Source organism: Lynx rufus, unplaced genomic scaffold, assembly GCF_022079265.1.
Source record: "Lynx rufus isolate CCGP_SWC_20201006 ecotype Redwood Valley unplaced genomic scaffold, mLynRuf1.p SCAF_7, whole genome shotgun sequence".
NCBI classification, from domain to species: domain Eukaryota; kingdom Metazoa; phylum Chordata; class Mammalia; order Carnivora; family Felidae; genus Lynx; species Lynx rufus.
In genome coordinates, this window is record NW_025814889.1 from 88344497 (window position 1) to 88371307 (window position 26811).

A 26811-nucleotide genomic window follows, 5' to 3' on the forward strand; every position below is an offset into this window, starting at 1 on the left:
GGCATGGGGCCTGGGTGAAAAATAAGGCCAAACAGAGTAAGCTCAATTCACAGAGCAATATCAGTGCTGGGCAGATCTGCTCTGGGCATTAAAAAATCACTTTTTCCACATATGATTTATTCACCTCGTTTGTAATTTTCCTCCCATCCCCCAAACAGAAATAGGGCTTCAGCTTTTACTAAGATCTTTCCACCAAAGAGGCTTATGAAAAGAATTCCTGGATACCATTCTAACTAAAACCAGCAGGACTACATGCTCAAGACTTTAGGATAAATTGAAAAGTCGGGATTGGGGGGGGGGTTGTTTCTAGAATTTTTCCTGAGACATTTCTTGGCAGTAAATGAATTGGTGAATTGAGTAGAAGGCTGTCATGACATCTACACCCAAAGTTAGACTCTGGTGGCTCGAATAAAACGAGAAAAGCTCAAGGTCGGACCAACATAGAAGCCCAGGAGAGAAAACAGATGAAAGATAACGGGAACATGAGAAAGAGGTGACTGCCTGTGAGGGCAGCTTCCCAAAGTCGGCCATTCAGAGTCCCACAAAAAAAACCTTCTTGTTTCCAATTTGTACAAGACTTTGAGTCGGGGCAGGAACAGAAAGCGGATGACACTGCTGTAGGGTACCTGCATGTTGTCTCATAGCATCACATTCTGCCAGGGAAGCAGATGGTTTACCACAAACTTGTCCCCACAGAGACATCTGGGGTAGCTAAGATCTACTGGAGGAGGAGGGAGGCTGTCAGATGAAGAGGACCCCCTGACAAGGTAGTAATCCGATTCTCCCTGGGCAAAATTTTGGCGAACAGCTGATGCGTGAATTCCCATAGTACCTCACCTGCCAGACAGGGCATCCTTTCCACATGGTGGAATGAGTTCATTCCTGAGTAGAGAGGCTCTAGGCCTTTCCTAATAAAATATCTACAACTCCAGGAAGGTGATTAACTATCCTGGAGGAAAGGTTCCTGTCCTCTCCTCTGGGGAAGGGATTCAACAAACATGCGAACTCGAAGTGGCTCTCCAGCAGTTCAGGGAATCATGTCAATGACATTTTTCTTTGTGGGGTGGGAAGAATGTTTTCATTACGCAGAACTGTCAAGATGGTGATGATACCACAGGAAGTGTGCGGGAAGAAGACTCAGTAATGGGACGTCGCTCTACAGGGCCCCTCAGTGCAGGGCAGTCGTCTGCCTGAGAGAGAAGTGATTTCTAGAACACTACTTTGTGATTCCTCCCAGCAGGGAAGCAACAGGTAGATCTGCTGTCCACTGCTTCTTCAGCTCTTGTAAGGAACACTCAGAAGTGGAGCATCTGTGGGAACTGGGGTCCTCAGTTGCTGGGACGTGATTCCAAGGAGAAGGGATGGGGTGCACAGCATGAGGATGACCAGTCAACTCAATTCAAATTCGCTTTTATCAAAAGGCTATTCTGAGTGGGTCTTGCCCAAAGACGAGGGGGAAGCAGGGCTGCCGCTCCTTGACGGGATGCAGATACTTACTGTTGTGGGGTGGCCCTGCGAACAGTCACAGTCCACAGAACCTGGATCCAAAATGGAGGAATGGTCATCACAATGAGGTATGGTGAACTGAATGATACATGGAGCTTCCTGTACTGCTCTCTTAAACACTGCTTTACATGCGTCCCCAGGGCACAGCAGGTGGGGAGGGCCGATAAGACCAGAAATGAAAACCTAGATTCTCAGAGAAATCTCTAGCCACAAAAGGGGGACCCTTGAAAACAACAGAGAAACTGTTGGTTTAAAGAAACACCCATATTTTCATGAGAACACACTGATTTGGTGAGAAAACGCAACCCGGGAACAAACTGTTACACAACAAAGACAGTGCTCTGTCAGCCAGGGCACTGATCCAGAAGGCTGCCTGGGTGGTGTGGGCTACAGGATACGGGGACAGCCTGGGCTGCACTTTGACATACAAATTCCTCAGCAAGGAGCTGGAAAGTCCCAGGCCTGTTTTATGGAAGGGAAACAATTAAGATTCAAGGAATATCAAACAGAAAAAAATCCCTGCTTCTCCCCACCATAACCATGAAAGAATGAAGAGAGGGACACACACACACACACACACACACACACACAGATAGCATTCCCTGAAATAAATCTCAGGCTTACTAGAAGATGGGTGCTTACACTTTCTGAGACATGATCCCCAACTTTCCAATGCAGCACTTTTAACCCGTAGAGAAGCTGGCAGCTTGATAGGCCGAAGAATCTCCTGCCAGTTACACCTGAAAATGGCTGCCCCAGCTACTCCAAATAAATATGATGTGTGTGCCCAAAATTAGGTAGTGGCCACCTAGGAGGCCTATTAAAGGAACCAAAAGAAACACAGTACTCAGTAGCAGCCTTTATGTTTTGCTCTTGTTGAGTATCCAGACCTGTTACTAAAGAGGAAACTGAAATCTAAGGGTCCCCCAGAAGTACAGCCAGTAGCCTTTCGGCAGCAAATCCCCCACCTGGCCTGGGAAGAGGTTGCATCACCTGGAACTCTGCTGGGGCACTTCCCAGTTCTGCCCTGCCAAGACATGTCCCAGTTTTCTCCCCTGTTGTCCTCCCAACCCTCTGGGCCGTTTTCATGAAAGTTTGTTCCCATGTATTAAAGGAATGACATATACAGAAATGTCGTCTCCTGAGCCCAGCCGGTCATTAGATATCCGCCATCCTCTGTCCTTCAGGACACCGCGGGCACGCATCACCAGGTCCTGAGCTGCCAGTGTGTACCTGTGCAGGGAGAAGCAGGAATGAGACAATCAGTGTGGCATCAGACAGAATCTGGAGTCAAGTGAGGCTGGGAAGGAGGCATCACTACAGCTGTGTAAACAGTTTTGAAATATCCCTAAAGTCTCAAAAAGTCCAGGCCATCTTTTCCCGAAATTGTGATGCCTAACGTGAGGTTATTCTTTTAGGTGGTAGATGGACAAGGCACCACATACATTAAATAATCCCCTAAATTGGTTCTGCTGTGGAATCCTCCTTTGAGGTGTTTGATTATGTGAAGGAGAGAGTCTCTCAGTTTGGTGTGAGTTGATCTTTTAACATGGATCTGCTCAGGCTCACAGCTTTGCATGGCAAACTATGGCTAGTTGAAAAAATTACATGGGAAACATATGAGCTTTGTTTTCAGTGTTTATTTTTTGCACCACATTCTTTATAGGACAAAGGATAGTCCTTTTGTATTTTTGGTAGGGGTCAATCTTTTCAAATGAAATGGTTTTTAAAAAGTGAGTTAAATAAAAACATGAGTAGTACACGTGGCACAGGAATATAATAAAAATGTGAAGGTGTTTTTGGGAAATGACTGATAAACCTTGGTGTGGATCAGTGTAGGTGTGGCAAGGGATCCCCCTAGAATTTGAAAATAAGACTGTTCAGGGAGATTTAAACTTACGGAAAAAGAATGACTATGCTATTAGTCAATGGAAAGTATTAACATCTAAAGACCAGTGTGGGAGGGGATTTCGGTGGGTGTGGGCCTGGGTTGGCCTTGAGGCATTAAAAAAACAAGGCATAACATTGGCAGGTGTCTATCTAAATAGTGATCAGAGCAGAGGGAGTCTTAGCTGACAGACTTCAAAGAGATTCAGTTCCGCTGGTAGGACCATATTTAGTGTGGATGAATTATTCTCTTAGCCTGTGCCATTAAACATGATTCACCGTTAACTCTGATTTCACGTTCACCAAATAGCCCGATTATGATCTGGCTCCTTGTGTAGGCCTGCCTACAGGAAAAGAATGAGCTAGTCATTGTACTTTGAGAAGATCAGTCAGTTATATTTCTCCATATAAATGTCAACTGGAATTTCGGTTTCCAGATCAATCTTGTGAGCGTGGTTAGGGTGAGCCCAGCTCTGACAATGAATCTGTTCTTTGTGTGTTGATTAAACCAGGTTCTGAACCTGAAAAGCTAAAAGCCAGACTCTGATAAATCACCAAGATAATAAATGTCACCCTATAAGGACGACTTCTTGGAAACCAGCCTGTGGACCTTTAACAACAGACCACCCTGGTATTACTAGTGGCTTTTCCCTACTTTGGAATGTCTCTGCCTTGCCCTCAGGACTGTGATTTTACGGAATTCAGAACACCAGAAGGCTCTTTTGTTTCTTCTGTTAAGACCCCTTATGGATTTACTGAGTCTCATATTAAAAGAGACCGCCATCTCACCCATCATTACAATTTTTAAGACTAAAGTCTGTAGCGAATTATCTCAGGATTAAGATTCTAGGTCATAAAGTCTTTTTTTTTTTTAATTTTTTTAACGTTTATTTATTTTTGAGACAGAGAGAGACAGAGCATGAACGGGGAGGGTCAGAGAGAGAGGGAGACACAGAATTCCAAATAGGCTCCAGGCTCTGAGCTGTCAGCACAGAGCTCGACACGGGGCTTAAACTCATGGACTGCGAGATCATGACCTGAGCAGAAGTCGGACGCCCAACCGACTGAGCCACCCAGGCGCCCCAGACATAAAGTCTTTGAGACTCAAGTGTGTTTGCAGCCCAGGTAGCGGAGAGAGGTCTAGCATACCATACAGCTGACAGAGGAGAGGCTGTTTTAGTTAATACAAAATCCCTTTCCTCCTGGAGGATGGGTGATAGGTGATAGGTGGTGATAGGTGATAAGATAGATACCTTTTTCTATCTGTATTGAGAAAAATATCAGCTTTGAGGCAGGAATCCCCTTTTTTAAAAAAATATTTTTTGTAGTTTATTTAGAGCGAGCGAGCATAAGTGGGGGAGGGGCAAAGACAGGGGTGGGGGGCGGTGAGAGAGAAAGAATCCCAAGCAGGCTCCACACGGTCAGCATGGAGCCTGATGCAGGGCTTGAACTCATGAACCCTGAGATCATGACCTGAGGCGAAGTCAGACACTTAACTGACTGAACCACCTAGGCGCCCCAAGACAGAAATCTCTTAGGTTGCTCTTGAGGGAAGATGTGGCCAGTCAGCCCTCTCTGAAAGTTCAAAGGAGTCCAGAGAGGCCTTTGGCTAAAGAGCCAAATAAATACCCCCAATCCACATACCAGAGCTTATGCTATATTCAGAAGAACCTCTCAGATGCTCACCCCAGGTTACTCTTGGTTGTATATTAAATTGTGTATCTGAGACACGACCACGTGGGGAAAGGCTACCAAAAAGATCAGAGTGATGTTTACTATCCTGCTGGTTGACCACAGGCCAAACGTTAGTCTTTCAAGAAGCCTGGTTGAGTCAATACAGAGTAGATGCATCGGTCAGAACTGAACACACTAGCTCAAGAGCATACCAGACATAGAAAATTATGGCAAGTTATGATAAAAGGTGGCTGATAGGAAAAGAAAGATGCTCAAAGATCTCAAATAATAGATAAAAGAACTCTTGATGGCACTCTGTGGTTAGTCTAGAGGGAAATCCTCCTGGAGGCCTTGGCAGCTCCTGCTGCCATGGGGCAACGATGGAGAGAGCTCAAAACAAGGTTAAATGAAGTCACAAAGGAGTATCACCCTTAAAGGCCAGAGACCACCCTGATATTGCTATTGCTGGTGACTCTGGGTATTTAAAAAATGATCAAAATTAGCAATGGCATCTTAAAAAGCAGCATCAGGTCACCCAGAAAAGCTGGTTACCCAGGAAACTCATTTCCCCAAGGACTCTAGATAATTAAGGTTTTATTCTTAAAAATGGCGATTGCCTATTCCAAGATAACTTCCCTTGAGCCTGAATTTCTCTTTACCATCCATTCCGTCTTCCTTTAGGTGCTGACCTTCTTGAGAGAGAAATCCATTTCTGCTTCTTCAATGTCTTCTCTTTTTTCCTCCTTAATCTCTTACCAGTAGGCCCACTACCATACTAAACTGGACCTAAAGCTTCTTCCCAGTACTCATTCAGCTCAACCTTTCTCCAGCACAGACACCGCTGACCATTTTCTTTACCTGTGATATCTCCTGTCTTCCTAAAGTCTCTTTTTTTGGGGAGGGCAGAGGGTGGCCTTCCACACCTACTACACGCTCCAAGTACTCCTGTGTCTGGGCTTCTATGACACACAGCATAAATCCGTCTCTTTGATGCTCCTTAAGTTCCTCGGTAGACCCCAGTTAAGACTTAAGAAGTAGTCAATAAATGTTAACTTCTTTTCACTTTCAAGGTGGGACTTCCCCATCTGTCATCCTTAGCTAACGTGATTCCAAATCTCTTAGGCAAGAAATCATAGTCATTTTCAATGCCACCTCCTCACCCTGATACTTTTCAATGATAGCATCTACAAAGCAGAGTAGGACTTCGCAACTTTGAATTTTAAAGTGTATTTCACTAGTGGCATGTGGCTAATTAAAATAAAATCTAATCTCAGTTATTACAACGCAAGCTAAATTTGCTTATTGTAAAAACTGATACATCAGAGCTTATCTCTGCCGTCGCTAATATATATGTATTAATATATATAAAACTTCCTATGTATTTTCTGTTTATTATGTTTTTCTTCATCCTTGCTGTCATGTTGATTGCTTTAACACCTTTTCCCTCCCTCAATGGTTTAGAAGTGATAGTTTATTTCTATCATTTTAGTAGTTATGCTTAAGTTTTTTATTTTTTAATTTTTTACATTTTTTTTTAAATTTTTTTTTTCAACGTTTAGTTATTTTGGGGACAGAGAGAGACAGAGTATGAACGGGGGAGGGGCAGAGAGAGAGGGAGACACAGAATCGGAAACAGGCTCCAGGCTCTGAGCCATCAGCCCAGAGCCCGACGCGGGGTTCGAACTCCCAGACCGCGAGATCGTGACCTGGCTGAAGTCGGACGCTTAACCGACTGCGCCACCCAGGCGCCCCCTTAAGTTTTTAATATGTAGGTTAATCTGTATTTATGTCCTCCTCCAGAAAATAAAGTGATCTTAGAATGCCTTCTTTCATCCAACATGTTACTGCCTGGTAGTTGAATTCTGTCTTATTTTTAAGCCTCTATTAGTCATTTTTATCATTTATAATCTACAGTTATATAAATAAACTAAAATACTAACTTCTGTGCTCTTTGAAATCCATTCCTTCCGAGTTTGATTTTTTTTCTGTTGAAGTCCATTGTTAGTAAACAGCGGTCTGTAAGGGATACAGTCACCCAGTCTTTGGACCACAAAAATCTTTATTTTTGCTTTTAATCTTGCATGATAGCTTTATTGGGTATAGATTTCTAGACTGACCATTATTTCCCCTCAGCAGTTTAGAGATAATATTTCATTTATTCTGGCTTCTCTTTTTGAGAAGTCTGTCTTGTATCATTTCTTTGCAAGTAACAGTCTTCTCGGTAGCTTTTAAGTTTTTACTGCTGTTTTGTTAGGATGTTATGAAGTTACACTAAGAACAGTGAGGATTCCTTTTTCTCTCCCATGGTTGGAAATTTGTTTTACTCTTTCAAATGAGAAGATATTTCTTTGATTTTGGAAAATTCTCAACTGTGAGCTTTTTGAATATTGCTTGCCCTCTATTTTTTATATTTTCTACCATTAGACCTTTTCATTTTACCTTCCAGATTTCCACTTATTTCCCGTTCTTTTTTCTCTCTCTGTGATTTCTGTAAATTCACTAATTCCTGCTTTAAGCAGTTTACTCTTCAATCCATTCAGTACAGCTAACCCTTCAACAACACAGAGGTTAGGGGCACCGACCCCTGCACAGTCAAAAAGCCAAGTAGAATTCTTGACCCTCCCAAAACTTAACTATTAATAGCCTATTGTTCCCTGGAACCTTTACTGGTAACATAAACAGTTAACATGTATTTTGTATGTTATACTTATTACTGTATACTTACAATAAAGCTAGAGAAAATGTTTTTTAAAAATCATAAGGAAGAGGAAACATATTTACAGTATTCTGTCAAAAAAAATCCATGAATAAGTGGACTCATGAAGTTCAAACCTATGTTATTCAAGGGCCAACTATAGTAACTTTATTTCAGTGACATACTTTCACCCTTGTGAATGTTCATCTGGTTGTTTTCCACATCTACCTTTTCTTACCTTGTGGTTCTATGTGTACATGTTTAAAGTTTCAACCTGTTCTGTTGGGTTTTCTTGGTGAGTTAAAGGGAAGGCTCCATTGTATGTAGTTATCCTTTCTCATAGTGGATTTGAAGGTAAGACAGAAGTTTCTCTTCAGTAAGGGTTGTTTGTGCTCTCAGTTACAGAGAGAGCTTTGGATTTGCCTTTACTGGGAGACACTCTGGGTTTTTCTAGCTGTAGAACATATAATTTCTTGGTTTTAGGATTCCCATACCACAGGAGTGGTGTGAGGTTGAACTTCACACTTTTCCTGTGTGGCGAGCCTACCCAACTGTAACCCTCACAGAGCTTCAGTTTCATTGGGTTCTTGCCATCACCCACGCATCCGTGTGTTTCAAGGAAGGACGGCCCCAACCTGAGTGGGAGGCTTAGGGAGAATGCCTAGGATCACTTCTTCCAACACTGCTGCCAGGAGCTCAGATTCCTCCACATGACTTCTCTTTGCCAGACTTCTCTGGTGAGTGTGGTATCCCCCTCTGTGAAAGAGCAGTTCATGTGGACAACTGAAGGGGACTGATTAGATGCTGTATTCAGGGACTTAATGGTACAGCTGAACTCCAGGACCAATTTCCTGACATTTCCTTCAGGCTACAGGAGACCCAGTACTGAAATGGAGTGAGAAACATTCAGGTAAAATGAGGTGACCTGCAGAACGCTTTCCTCATAAATGATCACCTCAACACAACCCCAGAAACCAGCTCTTGGAAGGAGGTTGTTTGCCCCAACTCCAGTATTCACCCAGGCTGGTGGCCATTTCAGAGTATACTGACATCCACATTTAAGAGCCAACTTGCCTCAGGCATGAAACCATTTGTAAGGTTGCGTTTTTATCAAAACCGGTAGGAGAAAAAACAACTTTCTCTGATGGTAAAAAACTGGGTCTCCTCACTCCCATTTGGTTTTCCTCCAAGGGAAACCTGACAAGGGCTGCCTGGTTGGGGACTCAGAAAGAAACGGCTACATGAGACAATAAAACAGGACAGCTCTACAGATGTTGGTACTGAGGCTGACCACAGGGGCATACGCGTGCCATAGACAGAGTCAACACATGAAATTTAAGTACAAGTACTCAGGAGAGCAACAAAGAATATGGTGCAGCTGAAGACAGTGACAGGGAAGTGGTTTCCAGTACACCCGGGCCGGGGCTGTGAGGCAGGCTTGAGGAGCCTGGTGATCTAGAAACTGACGTGGAGCAGAGGAAGGGCCATTCTCGATCGCCTTTCTTCAGAATGCTCGGTCAGACTGCAGGAGAGAACTGCTGGAGCAGTTTGAAGGTTTCACTCTCCTGTAAGAAAGAATCTCCCTGGGAGACAAGTTTTGTATTTTGAGAACATTTTTCTTCTCTAGCTGAAGCTTTCAATATTGATCAGCAAAGCTCTGCTCAAAGAAATGGCTGCTAGGGAGGGAGCTGACTTGGCAGGCAGCACAGGGCTTGGCTCAGAGGCTTCCTCAGGCTCTGAGGGGGAGGGAGCAGAGAAAGGACAGCAGGGGAGGGGAAAAAAAAACAAAGGGAAGAGGGCTGAACAACTATGGGAAGGCCAGGAGCTCTGTTCACTAATAGGGTGGAAGGAGGCCGATAAATCCTCAATTGTCTCTGTTGTCCCAGCCACATCGGTGGCACTTCTTAGTTCTTTCACCTCTCCAGCAGGGCGCACAAAGGGCTCAGGGTGTGGGCGCAGGTTGCCTAGGGTCCAATCCTGGTTCCCCACCGCCCTCCGCCCAGATGGGCACTCTGGAAAAATTCCTTAGCCTCTTGGAGCCCCTCTTTTCTTACTTATAAATCTGGAATGATGATAGTGCAAACCTCAAAGGCTCCTCCAAGGAATGAATGAGATCCTTCCACAAAGCATTCAGCACAGTCTTGGGTCACTTGGGTCAGAGATCAGTAAACGTTAGCTACCATTCTCCCCATTAAACATAAAATGCCTTTCTCTTCCCCGAGAGATTTGCCTTCAGTCATCCACCTCTTTCTTACAGAGTCTGTTTCTCACAGAGACCACATTTGAATCAGCACTGGTGTCAAAAATACTGTCCATTTCAGGCCGCAGGCTATAACCGTGCCTTAAAGGCTTTAATAGTTCTAGTTGGGTGGGAACTGCTATTTGCCATTTAGATGGTACAGATCTGGGGCTTTCGTGGCAGGAACTGGGGGATTAATGGGTTCCAAATATTTGCATATAAAAGGCAGCGTCCATCTGCTGATGCCCAGCAGTAATAGAGTGTGATGGGAACAGGAGGAGGAACCTTTTTTGCATTCTGAGCAGGCCTCTGAAATTTAAGAGGTAGAAAAGCTCTCCTAAGCTTTGGAACATTGGCAGGGATCTATGGTGACTGGGTGGGTGGGGAGGTGAGGGGTGGCTTATTGTACTTGGAACCAGGCAATTCATCCCGGGAGGAGGCATGACTTAGGCTCACTGCTGGGAGCTGACCCACATGTGTCCCTTGTCCAGCTCTGAAGTCACTGAAACCACTCGTCACAGCTTCTGTCCCCTGCCCAGGGCATGGGGATCCCAGTCAGGTGGAACACCCTGACACACTGGAATAATGATGGCTACTGTCCGTGACACGGCCACTGTGTACATTAGGGGTTTATGTGGCAGCAGGTGCAAGGCCACAGTCTGGGGAGAGCTGCCCACCTCCATGGGAGAGGGTGAGAACATTTGTCAGGCCTTCTCCACCCTTGTGCCCCTGGCATCTCCTCCCTGGTTCCTTAGGTGGTGCGTGTTTGTTTTAGTTTGTATCCCAAACAGCAAAATTTCAATGTGAGAGGGAGCAGTAGACCATTTCCTTTTCAGTCTTCCCTGGCAAGCCCTTTAAGATGCCCTGATGTTCCAACTAAGTGGCCACACAGCTCTGCTCCAGCAGCCACATAAACAGCAGTGAGGGAGGCAAGATGGGCCTGGCCGCGTGCTGTTTAGAGGCAGGCTCGCAGGCTGGCTTCCAAGTTCTCATGGGTCTAAATACGCTCAACATTGCAAAAGAAACAAAAATGCAGATTTTATCTAGTCTTCAAACAGCAGATCAGGCACTCACAAATTTGTTCCTAAGACATGTAATTGATACTGGGGAGGGGGGAGGGTGGTGGTGAGGGAACCCTTCCTTTTTGCATCTGAGGCATAGTTTTTCAAAACCATGTGGTGCTGGTAGAAATTAGTTCAGCTAATTCACGGAAAGATTTCACAAAAAGAACTTTAGTCTTTTGCCAAAATAAATTTCGTATTATCGAGGAAATACAAACTGGCACTTAAGAGCTGCATCAGTATACTGCTGTCAGTGTTGGTGGGTGTCTTGCTACTAACTTCCCACTGATTAATCTCTTCCGCATCAAGGCACACAGATCCGAGTCTTGGAGAGCGTGGACCTGAAGAGTGACATCTGAAGGAGAACCATCAAGATGGCTTCTCTTATTAGGGAAATGCTCTGTGGAATTTACATTATATGGGTACTTACAGATTTAATACCCCATAATAAGCGCCTTGAGTGTCATGGCAGGAAGACTGAGGATCATTAGGTCCAAGTTACAAAGATGAGATTTCCACAGACAGGTTTTGGGCAATCGAGGACTGGCAGAGCCTTGCAAAGTTATGCTTTGGCATTTGGAATATGGCTACATACTATGCTTTCATGTTTGGTTAACTGTTCTTTGGCTCTATTTCCCCTTGGCCTTACCCATGCCCTTACCCCTTAGTAATACTGACAATTTCTTACTTTCTGACGAAATATCAAGCATCCTCTTTGAATGTTTACACACATGCCTCCATTTTGAATATTCCTCGCAAGAGATCTACCGCTAAGCCTCCAGCCTGACAGAGGGGATAAGTCAATCCTAGATATTTTGCCTCAGAAAAGCCCTTCCAGGCCTTTCTTTGAGCACCCTCTCCAAATTGTGCAGGGTGTGTAGGCCTCAAAAGAGAATCTCACTGGTATTACAGAGAACTACAGGTTGTGCAGCCCAACCTTCGTGACTTCCAACCATCCGACTCAAGTGCTAGCTTGGTAGATTTCCTATACACGATCCAATTCATAACCCCACGAAGACTCCCATACCTGCCAGCCCTGCTATACTTCAGGGAATACTCCCATCAAAAGAAAAGAAAAAGGGAAGGAAGATGGGAAGGAAAGAAGGGACTGAGGGAGGAAGGAGTCCCACCACACTCCTTCTGACTTGTCCGTAAAGCCTCCTTTTAATTTTCTGGTTCCTTTGTGGAGACAGTTCAAAACAGCAAAAGGACTTCATAAGATAGAGTCAAGAAGATCAGACAGCTTATTTTGACTCCATCTCTGCCTGAGAGGATGGTGTGAGGGTCAGAAATTCACAAACCTAATCTTTATGCTTCCCTCACTCTGTACTGTGGAGGGGGAGATGCTATTTCAAGTTCCTTGTTGGGAAGGATATCATCACAGGAAGACAATGCTGGCAGTCACTAAGAAGAAAAGAAAAAGACAAAGGAAACAACCTACACGTAACATTAAAAGCCAAGTCATCCAAAGGCAACCCCCCAAAGTCCTGCCTGTCACAGGGCTAATGGTCTGCCTCTTTCTGTTGTGCTACATTCTAGACAAAACTGTGTTAACTCAGCAGAACCCAGAGTAAAGCAGCCCCATTCAAAACCTCAAATGAAGAAACATTTTGTGGTTCTTCTCACTTGTTATGTTGCCTTCCCTCCCTCTCAGGCCGCCTGCCCTGGGGGTACACCTTTCCTCTCTCATTTTCTATCAAACAGTAGGCTGACCTCATCTGGTCAGTGCCTCAGGTTTGAACCCTCCTCCTTTCTCCCCCACGACCACATAGACAAAACTTCGGTCCTGGGGTGCATTTGGAGAGAAAGGAATCTTGGCCAAGGAACAGCCCACAGAGCCTCCGGAATTATAAAGTGAGTCTTTCCTCCTCACAGAAATTATAATTTAGGCTAAAACTTATTAGGATGGCTTTCACTCATGTTTGTATTGCACAGGAAGATCAGAACAGCTCCCAATCAAAGTGAACCCCTGTCATGGCTTTTGGGACTGAGCTCTCCATGGGCTGCACAAGGGAAAAACTCACAGGGCATGAGCACGGTGCCCACCTCCCAAATTACACACAGATGTGTACAAATATGTCACACACGGTAAAGAAAATTCTACACAGCTTCGAAGCCATGAGTGTGAAATAAATTCAGTTTTTCTGATTTCCCGGTATTGTTTAAATTACAAAGGAGCACACGGGGGTAGAGCAACAACCCACATCTCAGGTTTTCACCATCAGATGGCACAGAATGTTTGCTGATTATGGACCAGGATGAACGAATTACACAAATTCCCGTCATTATTACAGACTCCCTTTCCTACAACTAATTTGCACATTCGTTAATCTTGTGAGTTCGTAAGGTTGGCCATAACCTGGCCCCTTTCCCTGTCACACCTCATCTGTGGACAGCACAGACTGAGCCCGGTCAGCCCTCCTGACTGTCTGCTTCCTTGACCATGCCATGATCTCCCTCCCCAGCTGCACCTCGCCCTACATTGCCCGGCTCACACTCATCTGTTCTTCGGGTTTAAATTTAGATATCCCTTCCTGTGGAAGGCTTTCTTGGGTATCCCTTGCTCCCGGTTAGGCTCCTCTCTTTCATCACTTATGTTGTAACTTCCTTATGTTTCCATAACCCCCTCTAGACTCTAACCTCCCAGAGGGCAGGGGCCAGGTCTAAACAGGTTCCCTAATAATATTTCCCAAACGAATAAATCTGAATTGGAGTTATCTGGCAGAGACGAAACCTTTGCCCATGGTCTCCAGCCTGATATTCTCTCTCTTACTAATAAAACTGTGCTCATCTTACAACTTTCCCTTTGACACATCCATCTATCTGATACAGGATTCTTTCTTTGGCTTTGGTTTGCCATCTTCCCCAAAAGGCAGACAAAAAAAAAAAAAAAATCTTTTTCCTTCCTGCCCTGTTTGTTCCACGGAAATCCCTATAAGCCCTGCTTCTGGAGGCAGTTCTTCTGAACCCAGGAGCCTGCTCTGACCTGGTGTGCACCTGCCCAGCGACAACACTGTCCATGGGTTACTGCTCCCTGGAGGGCAGATTTGTTGCCATGGAGAGAGGTGGGCTGGTAAGCAAAACCAAGCCAGCCTGGAGAGATTAAAAAGAAAAGTGTTCAGTGCCTTTGCACTCATACCTGTCAGCCGGCTTTGCAAAGCTTTATAAAAACAATCACAGTAGAGAAAATCAACGAGAATATTGCTAACAAGCAGGTTATAAAACACAGATTAAAGATAAAAGCTCAACAGGAGAAAAACGCATTTAAGTTCAAATAAAAGAATCGAAACAAATGGATACCAAACAAGTCTAAGAGGGAGACAGTCGAGCTTCACTTTTTTCCTCAAGGGGTATTTTTTGTTGTGAAATACATGAAACATAGAAACACGGCATCAAACAGAATAAATTCAACAAACAACAACAACAAACATCACTGCTCTATGAGGTCAGTACTATCGGAACCCCCATTTTACAGTTGAGGAATCTGAGGCACGGAGAAGTCAAGAAACTTCTCCAGGCACACTTCTAAAGTGTAGAAGGGGCAGAACCTGGATTTGAACTCAGGCAGTCCGACTAGATTCTCTGCTAGTAAGCACTAGGCTATACTGCCTCTCATACTTTACGTACAAATACTTAACTACAACATGTATATAGTTTCAAAATAGCATGCATAATCATGTTCCTGCCATCTAGCTAAAGGAAGAGAACATTACCAGGAGTATCTCAGAAGCTCCCCGTTAGCCCTTCCTCAAGCACATACATTCCCCTGCCGCCCGCTACCTCTCCTACCAAAGTAACTATTATCCTGAATTTGGGGTTAATTCTCTTGCTTTTTGTTATAGTTTTATTATCTATATGCCTAAATGATATATTGTTAGTTTTCTACTTCATGTAAATAGAATCATAATATGTGTATTCATCTGTGACTTGCTTATTAAGCTCGAGATTATGTTTTGGAGATTTTTCCCTGCTAATGAGCACAAGTTTGGTGCATTCCCTTTTTTGAGCTGTCAAACATTCTGTCCTTAGTTTATCCATCCTATGACATGTGTGTTGATTGCAGCTTTTGTAATAAGAACAATTCTGTGGATCTCTTTTTGAGAGCACCAGGTCACCAGATCTTTTAGCAGCACCAGATCACCCAGATGGTTGGTTAAAACACCAACTGCTGGGTCCCACCACTGGAGTTTTATTTGGTAGATGTGGGGTGAGGCCTGAGAAATTGCATTTGTAACATGTGCTCAGAGGATGCTGGTGCCATGTGAGCCAAGGACCGCACGTTCAGAACCACTGCTCCAGGGTACAGAACTAGGAGAACTTCGAGTCACAGGATATACAAACGTCCAACTTCACCAGGGACGCCAAGTGTGACCAGTCCTGTCTACAAATTCACAAAACCATCTACAGTTGCTCTACATCTTTAATTTTACCTCTCTGCTTACTGCATTTGAGTGTTTTATTTTGTTTTTTGTTTGTTTTTTTAAGCAGGCTTCACACCCAGCACAGGGCCCACCGTAGGGTTTGAAGTCACGACCATGAGACAAGACCTCAATCTGGACCAAGAGTTGGATGCTTAACTGATTGAGCCACCCAGGCACCCCTGCAGTTGAGTGTTTTTTAATATATTTATTGAGGTGCCTGGGTGGCTCAGTCAGGTGGGTGATGGGACTCTTAGATGTCGGCTCAGGTCACCATCTCGCAGTTCATGGGATCAAGTCCCAAGCTGGATTCTGCGCTGACAGGGTGGAGCCTGCTTGGGATTGTCTCTCTCTCTCCATCTCTCTCTGCCCTTCTCCTGCTCTCTCTCTCTCTCTCTCTCAAAATAAATAAACTTAAAAAAATATATATTTACTGGCCATTAATGTTCTTCTGGGTCATGAGTGTTTGGTTCTTGCTCATTTTTCTACCGGGTTGCTGAGCTGTCAGCACAGAGCCCGATGCACAGCTCGAACCCACAACCATGAGATCATGACCTAAGCCGAAGTAGGACACTTAATGGACCAAGCCACCCAGGTGCCCCAATTATGTTTAATTTTTTGAGGAACCACCATATTGCTTTTCATAGCGGCTGTACCATTTTATATCCTTAAGAGTAGTGCACAAGGGTTCCAATTTCTCCACATTCTCACCAACACTTGTTATTTTCTGGTTTTTCTTTTTTTTTGTTTTTTTGTTTTTGTTTTTTTAAATAGCTATCCTAATGGATAGGGTGATAGCTCAGTGTGGTTTTGATTTGCACCAATTTACATTCCCACCAATAGTGTGCGAGGGTTTCCTTTTCTCCACATCCTTGCCAAACTTATTATTTATCTTTCTGATACTAGCAATTCTGACTGGTATGAGGTGATATCTCATTGTGGTTGATTTGCATTTCCTTGATTAGTGATGTTGAACATCTTTTCATATGTCTGTTGGCCATCTGTAAGTCTTCTTTGGAAAAAGGTTTATTATTCAGGTCCTCTGCTCATTTCTTGTATGTGTTTTCTGTTTTTTGTTTTTTTCTCACCTGGGGTGTTGAGTTGCCCTTTATTGGATATATCACATACTGCAAAATTCTTCTCCCACTCAGTAGGTTGCCTTCTCATTTTGTTGATGGTTTCCTTCCCTGTGCACAAGCTTTTTAGTTTGAGGTAGTCCCAATTATTTATTTTTGCTTTTGTTTCCCCTCCCTGGGGAAACACATCCAGAAAACTACTGCTAAGGCCAAGAGTTTACGACCTACGTTTTCTTTTAGGAATTTTATCATTTCAGGTCTTTAATCTTTTAGTTTACTTTTGTGTATGGTGTATGAAGTGGTCCAGTTTCATTCTTTTGCATGTAGCTGTCCAGTTTTCCCAACATCATTTGTTGAAGACTTTCTTGTCCCCATTGTATATTCTTGCCTCTTTTGTAGGTTAAGTGACCATTAAAAGGTGGCCTTATTTCTGGACTCTCTATTCTGTTCCATTTGATCTATGTGTCTATTTTTGTGCCAGTAAAATACTGTTTTGATTACTACAGTTTTGTAGTATATCCTTAAATCTGGGATTGTGATACCTCCAGCTTTGTTCTTCTTTCTCAACACTGCTTTGGCAATTCAGGTCTTTTGAGGTTCCATACAAATTTTATGATTATTTTCTTCTAGTTCTGTGAAAAATGCTTTTAGTATTTTTATGTATGTATGTATGTATGTATGTATGTATGTATGTATCTATTTATTTATTGCTTTTGGTATTTTAATTGAGTTTGAATCTGTAGATTGCTCTGGGTAGTATAGACATTTTAAGAATATTAATTCATGGGGCGCCTGGGTGGCGCAGTCGGTTGAGCGTCCGACTTCAGCCAGGTCACGATCTCGCGGTCCGTGGGTTCGAGCCCCGCGTCGGGCTCTGGGCTGATGGCTCAGAGCCTGGAGCCTGTTTCCGATTCTGTGTCTCCCTCTCTCTCTGCCCCTCCCCCGTTCATGCTCTGTCTCTCTCTGTCCCAAAAATAAATAAACGTTGAAAAAAGAAATATTAATTCTTGTAATCCATGAACATGGGATATCTTTCCATTTTTTTCCTTCTTCAATTTCTTTCCTCAACGTCTTACAGTTTTCAGAGTACAGATCTTCACATCCTTGGTTAAATTTATTCCTAGGTATTTTATTCTTTTTGATACAATTGTAAATGGAACTGTTTCCTCATATTCTCTGATAGTTTGTTGTTAGTTGTATAGAAATTCAACAGATTTCTGTATATTGATTTTTTTATCCTGCTGCTTTACTGAATTCACTGATCATTTATTTTTATCGTATATTTGTTCTCTGTTTTCTTATCTATAACTTTTCCTCCCATTACTTCTGTGTTTACTCTGCTTTCTCTTCTTAAATTAGATACTGTTGTTGAAGTAAGAACCACAGATCTAAATTTTAAAATTAGGACAGGTATTGGGGTGCCTGGGTGGCACAGTCAGTTAAGTGTCTGACTTTGGCTCATCATGATCTCACAGTTCATGAGTTCGAGCCCTGTATCTGGCTCTCTGCTGACAGCTCGGAGCCTGAAACCTGCTTCAGATTCTGTGTCCCCCTCTCTTTCTGCTCCTCCCCCACTTGTACTCTGTTTATCACTCTCACAAAAATAAACAGTAAAAAAAAGAAATCAGGACAGGTTTTTACTAATAGTCTGCACTCAGGAAAAGAACATATGACTTACAAGTAGATAGCTCTACTCCTTTGGCTCCTAGCACCTACAAGTTATACAAAGTCTTTAGGTACATGTTTATGTGTATAATATAGGCAGAAATAGCCCCATAACACAAGTCAGCTCTCAAGGTCTTACTCAGAAAATCTTTCTCTGTGGTAAAGAATCTACAGCTTGTGGCCAGGGGTTCCTTGTGATACAGTAGGGAGTTCTGGAAAAAGGTATCTTATGACATGGAGGGGATGTGGGTACTTCTGGCAGGTTGGGGTGAGCGTAGTCTTCATCTATGCATAGTTCATTAGACGAAAAAAGAAAAAAAGCCTCAGATTCAGCCTTTCAAGTTTCGATATGCAGTATTCTTCCCATTATTTAAACCCCTAGTTATTTCTAATTTTTATTATAATTTTTTGATTTGTAAATTATCTAGAAGTTTGTTTTCTGATTCCCTGTAGGTTTTCTCTCCCTTAATTAGTCTCAAAGTTATATATTCTATTTGTTTTGTAGTCTTTTTAGCTATTAAAACACATTTAAAGTCTAAAGCTAAACGCGTATAAGAGAACCTCTTTCCAAATAGAATCGTAGTATACTGTAGCCAATTACTACCCCCGTTGCCAATTTATTGTGCAGTTTTTATTCAGTATTTTAATTCTATCATTTTTTACTACCACACATTAGACATCCTTGTTTCTGTTTTGCACAGTGAATATATCTACAAATTTACTAAGATCCTAGCTTAATCCATTCGACTTCTCAGATCTTCCATCTGGATATATCCTTCAGAATTTTCTTCAACGCAGTTTGGTTGCTGTTAAAATTCCTCACATTGTGTTTTGCCTGAGAATGTCCTCAACTTATCCTCTTCAATGATATTTGTACTACATTAGAAAATTCTTTCATATATGTTAAAGAAAAACTTACATATTAATAAAATATTCTTTTCTTAGGCAATTGAAGATATAACTCACTGTCTTTTGGCTCCTCTTGTTGTTTCTGAAAAGTCAGCTTTCAGTCTAAATGCTATTTATATACGTATCTGTTTTGTCTTTCTTTCTGGCTGCTTTTAGTAGGTTGTTTGTTTAAAGTTCTTCAGTTTCACTATGACATACCTACTTATAATTTTGATTTCTTCTGCTTGAGATTTGTTGGGCTTTCTGGATCTTCGGTTCATTATCATCCAACAATTCTGGAACTTTTTCTTTTTCTTCTCATCTGCAGTATTTCCTTCCGGAACTCTACTGAGAGCATCTTAGGTCATAACCCTAGTCTCATAATCTCATTTTACATTTCCCCTCCTCTCTGTCTCTCTGAGCCCTATTATGGATTATTCAGATCCATTTTCCAGCTCACTAGTGTTCTCTTCAACTGTCTCTAATCTGTTTAATGCATTAAGTTTGTAATTCTTATTTTTATATTTGTTATCTCCAGAAGTTCTATTTCCTTACTTTTAAAATCTGTGCAATCAATTTACAGTCTCTGGTCCGTGTTCCTATTTTCAGTGCTTTACAAAATTTTCTTAAATGTTAAAATATTCATTTGTATTTTTGACTGATAAATAGAATGAAGTATTTACAGGTCCCACTCCACCGTCTGCTGTTTTTACTGGCTTTTACGCACAATGAGTTGTCTTCCTTGTGTTCGAAGTCAAAGCTGCCTTTCTCCTGAGAGGACTTTCTATTTATTTCTGAGGGTCACCTAGAGTTGTTGAGGATATTTACATTGCCATTATGCTACAAAGGAAAACCTACTTTAATCTTTCTCTCTTTCCCCAAGGTTTCTCAAAAGAAATAATTTCCCAACAGATAAAAATCACTGCTGGGAGCATTTGGTATTGCTCTCATCAGGAGGATCACAAATTGGATTATTTCCACTTTGGAATTATGAGGGAAGAATGTGAGAAACATATGCTGTCGAAATATCTTACAAATCAAATTCTTTATACCACTTGCATCTAGGTTCAACTTGAGGAGGGTTTTTACTTGGCTGTGAAAGTACTTCTAATAAGAAATGTTATCCCTTTTGCAGTTTGGTTCCTAATCCATATCAGCTCTACTACAAATCATGAATGATGAAAAGTGCATGATTATTATTTATTGTAGTCACACCGTGTAAAACTGGCGGAAGGTATAACCCTACAACCATAAAAATACACAAACCTGTGAGGGTCATCTGGATCACAGTTAGGAAGAAACTGGGAGATGGCTTCTGCCACTTCTTCATTTGATAAAACATCCCAGAGTCCATCGGTGGCCAAGATCAGCACATCATCTGCTCCATGCTCATATTTGGAGAGATCGTAGACTCTTACCTGAAAAGAATGGGAATACTCCTACTTAAGAAATTGGGAGCACGTTATTTCCCATAACAAATTGGTTTCGGAATTCTTTTCTTCTCCCACCTCGGCTAGGGGTTTTTAGGTACGCGCTCTGAAGTACTTGGTTGTGCAACCAGCTTTGTGGCCATGGGTAGCCTCCTTTGGAGACTTGCTGTATAGACATATGGGACTCAACAGGTGAGCTTAAGAGTTGACAAGGAAGAATTAATTGAAAATTAATGCCTGAGACATAGCTGGAACAATACTTATAATAGATACTGTGCGAGCCAGAAAAGCAACCTGAGGCTTGCTTCCTTCCTTCCTTTGCACACCCATTCCACAAGTAAGGGCCTGCTGTGTGCCAGGTACTCTATGTATAAAGATGAACAACAGGGGTACCTGCGTGGCTCAGTAGGTGAAGCCTCTGACTTCGGCTCAGGTAATGATCTCACTCAGTTTGTGGGTTCGAGCCCTGCGTCAGGTCTGTGCTGACAGCTCAGAGCCTGGAGCCTGCTTCAGATTCTGTCTCCCTCTTTCTCCGCCCCTCCCCCTCTCATGCTCTGTCTCTGTCTCTCAAAATTAAATAAAATGTTTAAAAAAAATTTTTTAATCTTAAAAAAAAAAGATGAATAACAGATTTCCCTGCTTCTTAGCTCTGTCTTTTGGAGAGATAAGGCCAGCCCTGGATCTTTAGTAGTTACTCTGTATTTGTCTAGGACTGAGGAGACACTTTATTTAATGGGCTCACTTGAATCACATTTTGGCTTACCTGTTTGAGCTCCAAGGGGCAGGATTTCTTTCCTGTAAGGATGGGGCTCAGACACTACACTCAGGTTTAAGAGGCCTTAATCTAGCCTAAATTACAAAGGACACATGCTGAGTCTGAATCTCCGAAGTGGGTCTTGGCAAACTTGTAAGTCTCCTCATCTCTAGTACCTGGAATGACTTGGGATATTTCAGTATCCACCTAACCTCTTTGGGAAGGACAGAATAACCTTGATGAAAGTAGTCAGAATAAAAATCAAGCAGTATGTGGATTAGGCCACAACTCTATTTTCACCCAACTGTGGCGGGAAAAGAGTCTGGGATTTTTTTTTTCCTTTTTAAATTTTAACATTTATTTATTTTTGAGAGACAAAGAGAGGCAGAGCATGAGCAGGGGAGGGGGGGAGAGGGAGAGAGAGAGAGAGATACAGAACCCGAAGCAGGCTCCAGGATCTGAGCTGTTTGTTAGCACGGAGCCCGACGCGGGGCTCGAACTCACGAACTGTGAGACCATGACCTGAGCTGATGTCGGATGCTCAACCGACTGAGCCACCCAGGCGCCTCAAGAGTCTGGGATTTCATTGCCATTCCCTCCCCATTCGGCAGAACCAGCCCCTGTGTATACACACCTCATGAACTAAGGGCACAGGCAAGTCAACTTCATCAACCTTCCAGTTCCTTCAACCCTTCTCTTTTTTCCCTCCTATCTTCTAAAAGCAAGTCTGAGTAAAAGCTGTAGGTCAGCGGAAGGTCAGGGAGAGGAAGGAGTTTATAGAGTTTAAGCAGCCATGTGTCCTATCACACACAGTCACTGCTAGGTCATCTCAGATCTGGAGAGAATTTGATTCTAAGAGGCCGACAGACTGTTCAAATCCACATCTTTGAAAGCCAAGCCTCCTAGCTTTAGAAAGGTTTGCCCAGGCCTGTGACACCCTGACACAGAGCTGGTCCTGTGGACTAACAGACTACACCCAGCAGCACAAAACAACAAAATAGCACACGCCTACCGACAGAACCCTTGGAAAATGAGCTCAAATGAAAAGCAGCCTCCAGGTACCAGGCCTCTGTGGCCTGCTAACTGCGTGGTAACAATTAGCTAATGGCCCGGTGCACGGCCCACACAGAGGAGAAGAGAACTCAGGGGTATACTGGACTGGCTTTTAACATTTTCTCAAAAGGCATATTCACTTTGAGGGTAGAAGTTTACATTCTAGAGAAGGCACTGTGCCTCATGAGGCCAAATTAAGGAAAACAACAAGGGGGATCTTAAGCTTACAGCAGTCTGGAAAGTCCCAGATGCCAGAATTCGATCCTCAGGGCACTCACTGAATTCATGTGGTCCAGTTTTCACTCTATAGAGGCAACCAAATCCCTTTTGCTTTAATTTGTTGTGACTCCTGGGCGCCACAAATGTTAGAGCAGTGCTTCTTAAATGTTAATGTGCCAGGAATCAGCTGGGGATCCTGCTAAAAGGCAGATTCTAATTCAGTTCTGGGGTGTGGCCGGAGGCTGCCTTTGCAGCTTACTTCCACGTGATGCTGATGCTGCGGGTCCTTGGACGGCACTCTGAGTAGCGAGGCTGAAGAGAATGCCTACTGGCCCTTTTGCAAACAAGGAAATGTAGGCCTTCGTGGCCTCTGTGATGCCTACACAGACTATCCTCTAGGGCAGGCTTTAGAGAGGACAGCAAATGTTGGCTCTGGGCTCCCAAGTTCAAGTCCTGGCTCACTGTGTTATTATTTCCAGTATGCGATGACTTTGCCTAAGAGAGACTGCTAGCTTCTTACTGGGGTAGGTCTACAGTACATTTCTGTGAAAATCTGAACTCCACAGAATAAGAAATGTTACAGGAGGTGGGGGAGATGATGTCAGGTGCTCCAGTTCCAATCTTGCGCTTGTAGCTAAATAGGAGATTCCATCTGCCTTCTAGCGCCTTCTAAAAGAAAGATTTCTAGGTCTGAAGATAACATCCATTTAATTTCAGGACTACCCTGGGTTTGGGGTGCCAGAATCGTTTCAAGTGCTTTCTGCTGGCCAAAAACATGTAGAGATCTGAGCTGTTTAAGCTTAAGTTATCCTGCCCACTACTCAGCTGGAGATCTAGCCAACAGAATGGGAGTGGAACGATAAACAGAAACATGTTACAAAATGCTCTCTTCCATTCCATCAATAAATTGAATCCTTCCCTAATTCCGCTATTCACATTTCCACACACAGTTCTCTAATGCTGTTTCATTAGCCAACACGAAAATCCTTTCAAAACCATTCTCGAAGTATTTTTAATGTAAATAATAAAAAGCTGGTCTCAACCCTGTTCCCTGAGGCACTCCCCAATTAACATCCTTTTAGGTTTTTATTGCTACCCTTTATTTCCTGCCCTTTAGCCAATTTCCAAAGGACTTTGCCAACTTTCCACTTACAACTCGTGTCTTGTACATTAACCTGTAATGCAGAACATTTTGTGAAAATGCTCTCAGAAAAACTGGGCTGCAGCACAAGACAACCCGCTTCACGCCCATCCTCCCTGGCGGCAAGGGCTTCAAAGGATTCTGGCGGGCTCTGCAGTCCTGACCTCCTCTCCCCGCAGCTGTTGTTGGCTCTGCTCAGTCAGACCACACTCACCTCTCCAAAGTCCCCTCTTCAATTCCGTAAATAGCATCTTGATGTTCCAGGAAGCCTCACATTAAACTAATGGGCTCTGAGGCTCCCCCGGACTCGGACACCAGGAAGAGAGTATCCCAGGCCCCAGTAGGGGCGAGATGTTTATGCAAACGCCTTTGTCTGCAGGAGAGCTGGAGAACAGGGTCAGGGCTTTGTGTGGCTCCTTCCCGTGTCCCCGGCTGCCCAGAGAGGGAGAGAAAGGCCACAGGAATCCTTGAGATCCTTGCAGTTTTTCAGAGTGATATAATTTGAGCCGCTGAGAGACGGATGGAGCCTGTGTGGGTCCATCTGCCCTCCTAGAGCCGCCTACGTGTTGACTGAGCACTTACTATGTGCCAACTACTCTTCTAGCTGCTGCGGGTACAGCTGTGAACAGAAGTGACGAAGTCCCTCAGAGCATCTACACTAGTAGAGAGACAGACCCACACACTGCAATGTCAGAAGCCGACAGGTGCTCTGAAGAAAAGTCACAGTAAGAAGAGTGACAAGACAGTCCTTGTAGAGCACCTCCCTGGGAAGGCACTGTGTGAACAAAGATCTGAACGAGCGTGGTGATATCCCAGAGTCCCTTCCTGTGCTCCCCCTTCCTTCCCTCAGGGACCTGCCAACCCTCTGGGCCCAGTTAGATTGGGGGCTGCAGTGCCACGTGCAGCTGCCAAAGCACTCCTGAGGCAAAGCAACCAACAAGCAGCATCGCTTTCTCTTCCCTGGTCCGCGCAGTCGCCATCCTCCACATCCCATGAGCACGGCATTTGTACCTGCCAGGTCCACGTGTCTGTCTCTTGCACAAGACTGGTTATTCTCAGATTTTAATGTGCTGAAGAATCGCTTGGGGTGCTAAATGAACAAATTTAGATTCAAGGGGCCACTCTTTAAACGTTCCGAATGTGTCCAGCTGCGCCCAGGCACCAGCTTATGTAGGCAAGGGCCAGGTCATTCCAACGCAAGTGGAAGCCTAGCCTCGAAGACACGGTCATCGGCAATAAGCCCCTCAAGGGGCAAGGTCTGAACTGGCCTGTTTCTGTCCCCAGAACGCAGAGCATTTGGTGAGAAGTCAATAAATAACCAAGAGAAGCATCTGCCTCATCGGACACTGACCCTTGTTCTGCTTACAGAGAACACGCCTTCAGGTGGTCACCTTCTCTTCCTTCCCAAGATTCAACTTCTGGAGGCCAGAGACCCCACTTTGCATTTCTTCCGTGGGCCTAGCAGTATTTTTTCAGAGTAAATAACAAGAGATCTTCAGGACATACTTACTGAGACAAAGAATAAATGAGAGGAAGGGAGGAAGAAAAATAATTCCACGTATGAGATCTAGTCAGAGGGCGCTCTAATATGGTGACCGGGCCGATTTAGTTTTTTACCTTGGACACTTCCAAGCAGCCACCCAAATCCAACATGCTGATATTGGACACAAGTAGCAGACTCTTTCCTTTTCTTCCCCTGTCCTCACTGGAGCTGCTAACAAACAAAAAACTCAGTGTAAGGGAGTGGGCAGGAAAGAGTCTGGGGGCACAGAAGAGCCTTGGCTAATGTGCCCCTGAAGGAGCCAAGTGCTGACTGCTCTCGCAGGACCCTCGGCTTCAGAGCACTTAGAGACATCCTTAACGTCATCGCCGGGCATCTATTTACACAGGAGCTTGTGACAAGCGAGTCTTTAATCGAGTACTTCTATTCAGGGCTCGGCTGCAGGCTGCTGCTTCAGTGTTTGTGTAATGTGTGTTCACCTCTTTGCTCTATTACTGATGACATTTCAATGACATGTTGGGAGGGCTCACACTAGTGTAAGCTGACGCCAGCTTCTTGAAGCTACTTTAAAAAAGAATCCATCAGTGGGAATGCAAGCTGGTGCAGCCCCTCTGGAAAACAGTATGGAGGTTCCTCAAAAAACTAAAAATAGAACTACCCTACGACCCAGCAATTGCACTACTAGGCATTTATCCAAGGGATACAGGTGTGCTGTTTTGAAGGGACACATGCACCCCCATGTTTATAGCAGCACTATCAACAACAGCCAAAGTATGGAAAGAGCCCAAATATCCATCGCTGAATGAATGAATAAAGAAGACGTGGTATATATATATACAATGGAGTATTACTCAGCAATCAAAAAGAATGAAATCTTGCCATTTGCAACTACGTGGATGGAACTGGAGGGTATTATGCTAAGTGAAATTAGTCAGAGAAAGACAAAAATCATATGACTTCACTCATACGAGGACTTTAAGAGACAAAACAGATGAACATAAGGGAATGGAAACAAAAATAACATAAAAACAGGGAGGGGTACAAAACAAGAGACTCATAAAAATGGACAACAAACTGAGGGTTACCGGAGGGGTTGTGGGAGGGGGGGATGGGCTAAATGGGTGAGGGGCACTAAGGAATCTACTCCTGAAATCATTGTTGTGCTATATGCTAACTAATTTGGATGTAAATTTTAAACAATAAAAAATAAAAATATTTTTTAAGAAATCCATCGATTCTTCCATTTGCCAAATCTCAGCCGCATCTCTAGGATGCCCTCACAACTCTTACAGCTTTATCAACTCAGCAAATTCTCCCAACGCTTTTTCCTTTTGAAGTACTCAGGGCAGGCCCATGAGCCCCCATGGCTGAGGCCTGGCTTTCTGAATGGCAACAGCCCTGCCATTGTTATAAGAAGCCCTCACTTTGGGTCTCTGCTTCTAACCAGCTTTGGGACTTGAGATAAACCACTTACTGTCTTTTGCTCTCAATTTTCTCATCTCTGAAATCATTGTTTAAAAATTGGAAAAAAAAATGCGAGGACACCTGCTCTACCTATTACAGCCAGAGCCAGTATAAAGGTCAAATGAGATAATACGGATGGA

At 43.6% G+C, this 26811-nt stretch overlaps 1 protein-coding gene across 1 annotated transcript in view; it reads right to left on the minus strand.

The window, feature by feature from the left end:
• Positions 1-2353: 2353 nt before the first annotated feature.
• The window catches only part of PPM1H (protein phosphatase, Mg2+/Mn2+ dependent 1H), a 258509-nt gene continuing 234051 nt past the window's right edge, over positions 2354-26811 (minus strand). Inside the window, exons 9-10 of the mRNA XM_047065106.1 lie at positions 20376-20527; positions 2354-2739 (exon numbers count right to left, since the gene is read on the minus strand). Coding sequence (XP_046921062.1) covers positions 2592-2739; positions 20376-20527 — 300 coding nt within the window. The 3' untranslated portion in view covers positions 2354-2591. The remainder of the gene's footprint in view (positions 2740-20375; positions 20528-26811) is intronic.